A 7,280-nucleotide genomic window follows, 5' to 3' on the forward strand; every position below is an offset into this window, starting at 1 on the left:
AAAAAAAAAAAAAAAAAACTACATGATGGAAGGGGTTCAGTTCGCCCAGTCACTACACAGAAAGTGGCCCATAAAACATTCTAATTGGAGTGTGCGAATGACAAAATGCTACCATGTTAAGCTGCTGTGATTTTATGGTTTATCTGTTACAGAAACTAGCATTAGACTTTTTAAGAAGAAAAGCACTTATAATACAATTTGGATTTATATTCCTTTGCATATCTTAATTTTTCCAAATATCTCATGGACTAAAACAACCACTTTAAAAAATAAAAGGCTGGGCGTGGTGGCTCACGCCTGTAATCCCAGTAATTTGTGAGGCAGAGGTGGGAGGATCACTTGAGCCTAGGAGTTCAAGACCAGCCTGGACAACACAGTGAGACACTGTATCAAAAAAATAAATAAATAAAAATGTAAGAGAGGCTGGGCATGGTGGCTCATGCCTGTAATCCAAGCACTTCAGGGGGCTGAGGTGGGAGGATCCATTGAGGTTAGGAGTTCGAGACCAGCATGGCCAAGATGGCCAAATCCTGTCTCCACAAAAAAATACAAATATTTGCTGGGTGCAGTGGCGTGCACCTGTTATCCCAGATACTAGAGAGGCTGAGGCAGGAGAATCGCTTGAACCCAGGAGGCAGAGGTTACAATGAGCCGAGATTGTGCCAATGCAGTCCGGCCTAGGTGACAGAAAGAGGCTCTCTCAGGAAAAAAAAAAAAAAAGAAACAAAGAAAACAAACAAAATAAAATAAAAAATAAAAGTGAGCACACAACTATGACTTCTCTCTCTTTTTTTTTTAAATTTTGGCCTACATGATATATTTCCCCATTCCCAACATTTAAAATTAAAGATTCTAAATAGTATCTTAGTATATATGATGCATGCCATAGGCAACAAGTTACACACATATATCTGCTTTCTTTGATTGAATAATATAACTGAAGAAGCAATTTGGAGGCTGACTTAGATACTTGGGATAGAAATGCAAAGAAATATTAAGTTTAGGCAAGAAAAATTAGGACATTTGGTAAGTGAGGATAAAAAGGTCTGTGAATTTACAGAATCAGGTGCCTCCAAAGGACATTACATTACCTACAATTCAACTGGCAGAGCAACCCTCCCCACACAGACCCCTTTCAGGCATGAAAGAAAGTCCTCCAAGCTCTTGCAAATGAGAAAAATTCAGTCATTAGTCTTTAGCCATTAGTTTTTTACTAACTGGAAGTCCATGTGACTAAGAAAGGCACCTACAGGAATAGCCTACAGGTATACAATGTAGTCTAAAAAAGGAAGCAGATTCAGAATTATAAACCAATCATTGTCCAATATTGCAATAGTAATTAAAAAAAAAAAAAAAAACTCTCTTAAATGAGAGTCCAATATCTAAACAAATAAAATGGAACTATTCTGTTGAAGTAGTATTTGGGGTGCTGGAATGGTAGCTGCTTGGACCGCAGGACACTGTTGTTCCAGGTGAGTCCCCTGCAGTGATCCCGAGGAATGTCTTTGCAGCCCCCAGAGCACCACTTAAAATGTGGGGGTAAACTGAGGCAATGAGACTCTGAGGTGGTTTCTTTTGTTTAGAAAAAGAAGTTATTTCCCTGTAATCCTTAGGATTAAGACCAGAATACTGGGGCACCTGTTTTAAGAAATAAAGTATGAAAAAAATGCTGTCTTTGAAGTAGAATTACTAAACTTTCTGATCTTTGGATATTGATTTTTAGAATTACATCACTAAATTGAGCTGATCAAATACTTGCACTTTATATCAATCATAATATAATTTGAAATTCATTTCTATTCAAAACCATTAATTTTAAGATGTAACAACGATTTTAAAAAGCCAACTATTATTCTATCAGCATACCATACGGTTAGCATGTTACTTTTCCTTCTAATTTATAATTTACTATTTCTAGCCTTTAATTTCTTTTTTAAAGGGAAACTTGCATACAGTAAAATGTGTAAATTTTAAGTATACCATTGAAGAATTTTTAACATATATGCACATACATAAATCTATATAAATATACATGTGAGCATATTCATACAACATACCCCTTGTAAGGTTTAAATTATTTTTACATAGCTATAAATACCATATATATTAAAGTGCCTTTTTTCTTCCTTTTAGCAATATTATTCCCAAGGGACAAGAAAACTTTCACATTTAAAAAAGAAGGATGGAAAAGAAAAGGCTCTCATAAATTATAGTCAGATATAATTTAGTAATCCTCTAAGTATAGGCTAACTATTTTCTTAGTTTTAGGAATGCTCAGAACCTTTAATATACAAATGTGTACATGTTGGATGTGGGAGAAATACAAAGCTATAGTTCAGAAATTTATTTTAATCATGGAATCATTTTTTTCATAACATATAAGACTAATATTCTACTGTTTGTATTATTTGTTTCATTTATAATTCAATTATATGAAAAATACTGCCCTAAATATTTCATCAGGTGGATGCATCATAGTTTTAGTTAATCAGTAAAATGACTAGGCTAAGGGGTGCTTACATTCCTAAGCTCTAGGCTACCATCTGTATTATTTAACTGTTGTGCCTTCATAAGCCTGATACACTGCCTCAGGCTGTGCATGTTCAATTTTACTGTCCTATAGTTTGTATTAGTAAACAATTTTTTAAAACTAGGTATTTGTTAAGCTATCTAGAATTTGTTTTTGCACACAGTGTAAGGTAAAGCGCTAAACCAATTTCCCCCCAGTACATGCCATTTGTTTCGACTTCACTTACCAAATAACTCTTTAGTAAGTGAGGAGGTGAAACCTACTTTTACATTAAATTTATTCACAATTTGATCCATTTGGGAGATAATCTGCCATTGATCTGTCACACTATTCTTTGCCAATACTATATTTTGTCAAAACGTTATAGCACTGCATATGTCTCTGTATGTGGTTGGTCTAGCCTCTCTTAATTAATGTTCATTCATTTTTTAGAGTTTTCTTTGATTTTTTTTCTTATAGATGAATTAGTAGTTTAATCAGGTTCTTTAAGTGGGGAAAAAAAAAAACTTGAAATTTTGATGGAATTGCTTTTCTTCCTGTCTCCTAAACACTGCTAATGTAAAACTGAATGTTCTCTTTTATTACGTATTCTGCCTATTATCTTTTCACCTAATGTTTAAAATAAATTGGCTTCCATTTGATGGCAGTATATCTTTACAAATAAATTTTACAGAAAGCATGCACGAGGGTTTCAATATTTCCACTTCACCATGTAAGAAGAAATTACAATTATTTTTCATACAATAGAAAGTTGGTTTAATTTCTCTCCTTGGCAATCGTGAAATGACAAAACACATATTAGATGAAGAGAGAACATCTCGTTTACATATAAAAAATATCAAACGCCAATTTGCCACTTAACAAGAAGTTATCAAATATTTCCCCCAAAGAATAGTAGAATGAAGATAACCAGTGGACTGGAACACATTTTTCAAAGCAAAATGAGAAATAATTAGTATCCTGTGTTACTACCTGAGCTCCAGTTGCTATTTCATCAGCAGCTTCATTCATTACTCCCAGGGTTTGAAAAGCAAACACACACAGCTCCCGTTCACACACAGTAGGCTACAAAAGAAAAGGGAATCAATATTAATCACAAAACTTTTTCCCAACTCTCAATTTCAAAATTAAATTCGTGACATTTCACATAATAGATAGAAAATGCAGTTTTAGTGTTTTTTAAAAAGGAAATCATACCACTTTAACAAGAAATAAATTCTTACATTTAGGTAACAATTAGCAGAGTCATTTACTAATATAGAGTCAAAATATTATTAAAAGATCCTTTTCAGTTAGTTTTAGACACACTCAGAACAATTTAGCAGTAAAAAATTCCTTAAATAGGAAAATTTATCTCTCGTGCTTTCATATACATTTGCACATGAGATGTATAGAAAACATAAATACCTAAGCTGGTGATATAACAATAAATGAGTTTAAATATGAAAGCTGTATAAAACAAACATATGAAAGAGAATTCCACTTTGTCCTATGAAATTTTGTTTGTAAAAAACAAAACAAAACAAAAGCATGATTCTGTTTACTTGCTACCCAGCTCTTGAAAGATTCATTTTGTTGCAAACACTTTTGACTTCAATAACCTCGTGAAGTCAACAGCACTGAAATATACACTCTGCAATTACTTTGGAAGAGCTCTCATCTTTCAAATCTAATATAGTGTCATCCCTCTGATTTATCTTATCTCCCAAGTTACATTGCATTAGGTAGCTGATGAAGCCTAACACGATGCAATCCATGGTGCCTCTGCACAGCAGACAAAAGGCATTTGTTAGTGCCACTGTTCCTACGCTCACTTCTTTCAGAGGCCAACTTGGTCTCTTGCTTAACCAGTGGGGACGTATGGCCCCATTCTGAACATAAAGGATGTTCAGAACGCGTGGCTTTGTAGATAGAAAGCCATATGTGTGGCTTTGTAGATAGAAAGCTTGACCAATTACAAAGCTTTCTGGTTGACTTTGCTCCAAAAAGGATTTTAGGGGAAGAAAATGAATCTATATATTTCCTTTGTCAGACTTAAAAGTGCATTTGATTCCATTTTCAGAAACTTCAGAACCATGAGAGGAAGTAGAGAAAATTCTTCATCCAGACTCAAGCTATACACTCTGCAATATATATTTAGATATACATACAGCAAAATGTTCAATTTCAACAACTTTTCCTTTAACTTGAGTGTTTATTTTTAACCTTCTCCATTTTTTTTGTGTATCTATATGTGTATATGCTTTACCCTCAATTTTCCCCATGGATATTATATTGCTTCTTTTGTTCACTTTCTGGGGCTTAGAGCATGGTATGATCTGAAATAAGGCAACCACTTACTGAATATTTATGATAGTGTCAAACGCTCGCTATTCTGGTGCTTGAAAACAATGAAACAGTACACAAACAAGAATCCAAGGAGAAGATAAACCTTAGATATCATAAAAGGCCCTGGGAATTTATTTTTATATCAGCTACTGAGGAAGTAAACAGTGACATGTGAGTTAATAGGTGCAGCAAACCAACACGGCACATGTATACATATGTAACAAACCTACACTTCGTGCACAGCTACCCTAGAACTTAAAGTATATTAATAATTTTTAAAAACCCAACGCAAATAAAATGAAATAAAATATCTTACCACGAGATTGAAAGTTCAAGTAACTTTCAATCCAGGAAAATGTCAAAGGAAAGGAAAACGCAATAGACACAGTTTTTATTATAAATCTCTATCAATACACTTTGTTACCAATCCTAGGTATTCATGTGACATTCTGGCTCTGTTGCAAATGATTTTTAGCAATTTCAAGGAGACCTCTCTATTTCCTATCATGAATAACAAATAAGCAAAATTTCAGCACTTACTATAATGCTTTTTTTCTGCATTTCTGTTTCAATGCCCTCCAACCCTGATCCATTTATATTCAAATCTTGAAAGCTCTAAATCGGCAAGATGGCCGAATAGGAGCAGCTCCAACCTCTAGCTCTCAGCGCGAGCGACATAGAGGACAGGTGATTTCTGCATTTTCAACTGAGGTACTGGGTTCATCTCACTGGGGAGTGCCAGACAATCGGTGCTGGTCAGGTGGTGCAGCCCAACCAGCGAGAGCTGAAGCAGGGTGAGCCATCGCCTCACTTGGGAAGCACAACAGGGAAGGGAATCCCTTTTCCTAGCCAAGGGAAACTGAGACACACAACACCTGGAAAATCGGGTAACTCCCACCCTAATACTGCGCTTTACCAAGGGTCTTAGCAAATGGCACACCAGGAGATTACATCCCACACCTGGACAGGAGGGTCCCACGCCCACAGAGCCTCCCTCATTGCTAGCACAGCAGTCTGAGATCTAACTGCAAGGCAGCAGCGAGGCTGGGGGAGGGGCACCCGCCATTGCTGTGGCTTAAGTAGGTAAACAAAGCCACCTGGAAGCTCGAACTGGGTGGAGCCCACCGAAGCACAAGGGGGCCTGCCTGTCTCTGTAGACTCCATCTCTGGGGACAGGGCATAGCTAAACAAAAAGCAGCAGAAACCTTGGCAGAGGTAAATGATCCTCTCTGACAGCTTTGAAGAGAGCAGTGGATCTCTCAGCATGGAGGTTGAGATCTGAGAACAGAAAGACTGCCTGCCCAAGTGAGTCCCTGACCCCAGAGTAGCCTAACTGGGAGACATCCCACACTAGGTGCAGACCGACACCTCACACCTCACACCTCACACAGCAGGGTACAACCCTGAGACAAAGCTTCTAGAGCAAGAATCAGACAGTAACACTCGCTGTTCAGCAATATTCTATCTTCTGCAGCCTCCACTGCTGATATCCAGGCAAACAGGGTCTGGAGTGGACCTCAAGCAATCTCCAACAGACCTATAGCTGAGAGTCCTGACTGTTAGAAGGAAAACTAACAAACAGAAAGGAGAACCACACCAAAACCCCATCAGTTCGGCACCATCATCAAAGACCAAAAGCAGATAAAACCACAAAGATGGGAAAAAAGCAGGACAGAAAAGCTGGAAATTCAAAAAATCACAGTGCATCCCCCGCTCCAAAGAAACTCAGCTCATTGCCAGCAATGGATCAAAGCTGGACGCAGAATGACTTTGAGGAGTTGAGAGAAGAAGGCTTCAGTCGATCAAACTTCTCAGAGCTAAAAGAGGAACTACGTAACCAGCGTGAAGAAACTAAAAATCTTGAAAAAGAATGGAAGAATGGATAACTAGAATAATCAATGCGGAGAAGGCCATAAATGAACTGACAGAGATAAAAACCATGACACGAGAAATACGTGACAAATGCACAAGCTTCAGTAACCGACTCGATAACTGGAAGAAAGAGTATCAATGATTGAAGACCAAATGAATGAAACGAAGTGAGAGAGAAGTCTAGAGAAAAAAGAGGAAAAAGAAATGAACAAAGCCTCCAAGAAATATGGGATTATGTGAAAAGACCAAATCTACGTCTGATTGGTGTGCCTGAAAGTGAGGGGGAAAATGGAATCAAGTTGGAAAACATTCCTCAGGATATCATCCAGAGGAACTTCCCCAACTGAGTAAGGCAGGCCAACATCCAAATTCAGGAAATACAGAGAACACCACAAAGATACTCCTCAAGAAGAGCAACTCCAAGACACATAATTGCCAGATTCACCAAAATTGAAATGAAGGAAAAAATGTTAAGGGCAGCCAGAGAGAAAGGTTGGGTTACCCACAAAGGGAAGCCCATCAGACTAACAGCAGATCTCTCGGCAGAAAC

At 37.3% G+C, this 7,280-nt stretch overlaps 1 protein-coding gene across 4 annotated transcripts in view; it reads right to left on the minus strand.

Moving 5' to 3' along the window:
• Positions 1 to 7,280, minus strand: part of PARP8 (poly(ADP-ribose) polymerase family member 8) — a 191,421-nt gene that overhangs the window by 28,057 nt on the left and 156,084 nt on the right. For all 4 annotated transcript variants that reach the window (XM_017891849.1, XM_017891859.1, XM_017891839.1 and 1 more), the window contains exon 16: positions 3,503 to 3,595. In XM_017891849.1, coding sequence (XP_017747338.1) covers positions 3,503 to 3,595 — 93 coding nt within the window. The remainder of the gene's footprint in view (positions 1 to 3,502; positions 3,596 to 7,280) is intronic.

Source organism: Rhinopithecus bieti, unplaced genomic scaffold (genome assembly GCF_001698545.2).
Source record: "Rhinopithecus bieti isolate Rb0 unplaced genomic scaffold, ASM169854v2 scaffold_1561, whole genome shotgun sequence".
NCBI classification, from domain to species: Eukaryota; Metazoa; Chordata; class Mammalia; order Primates; family Cercopithecidae; genus Rhinopithecus; species Rhinopithecus bieti.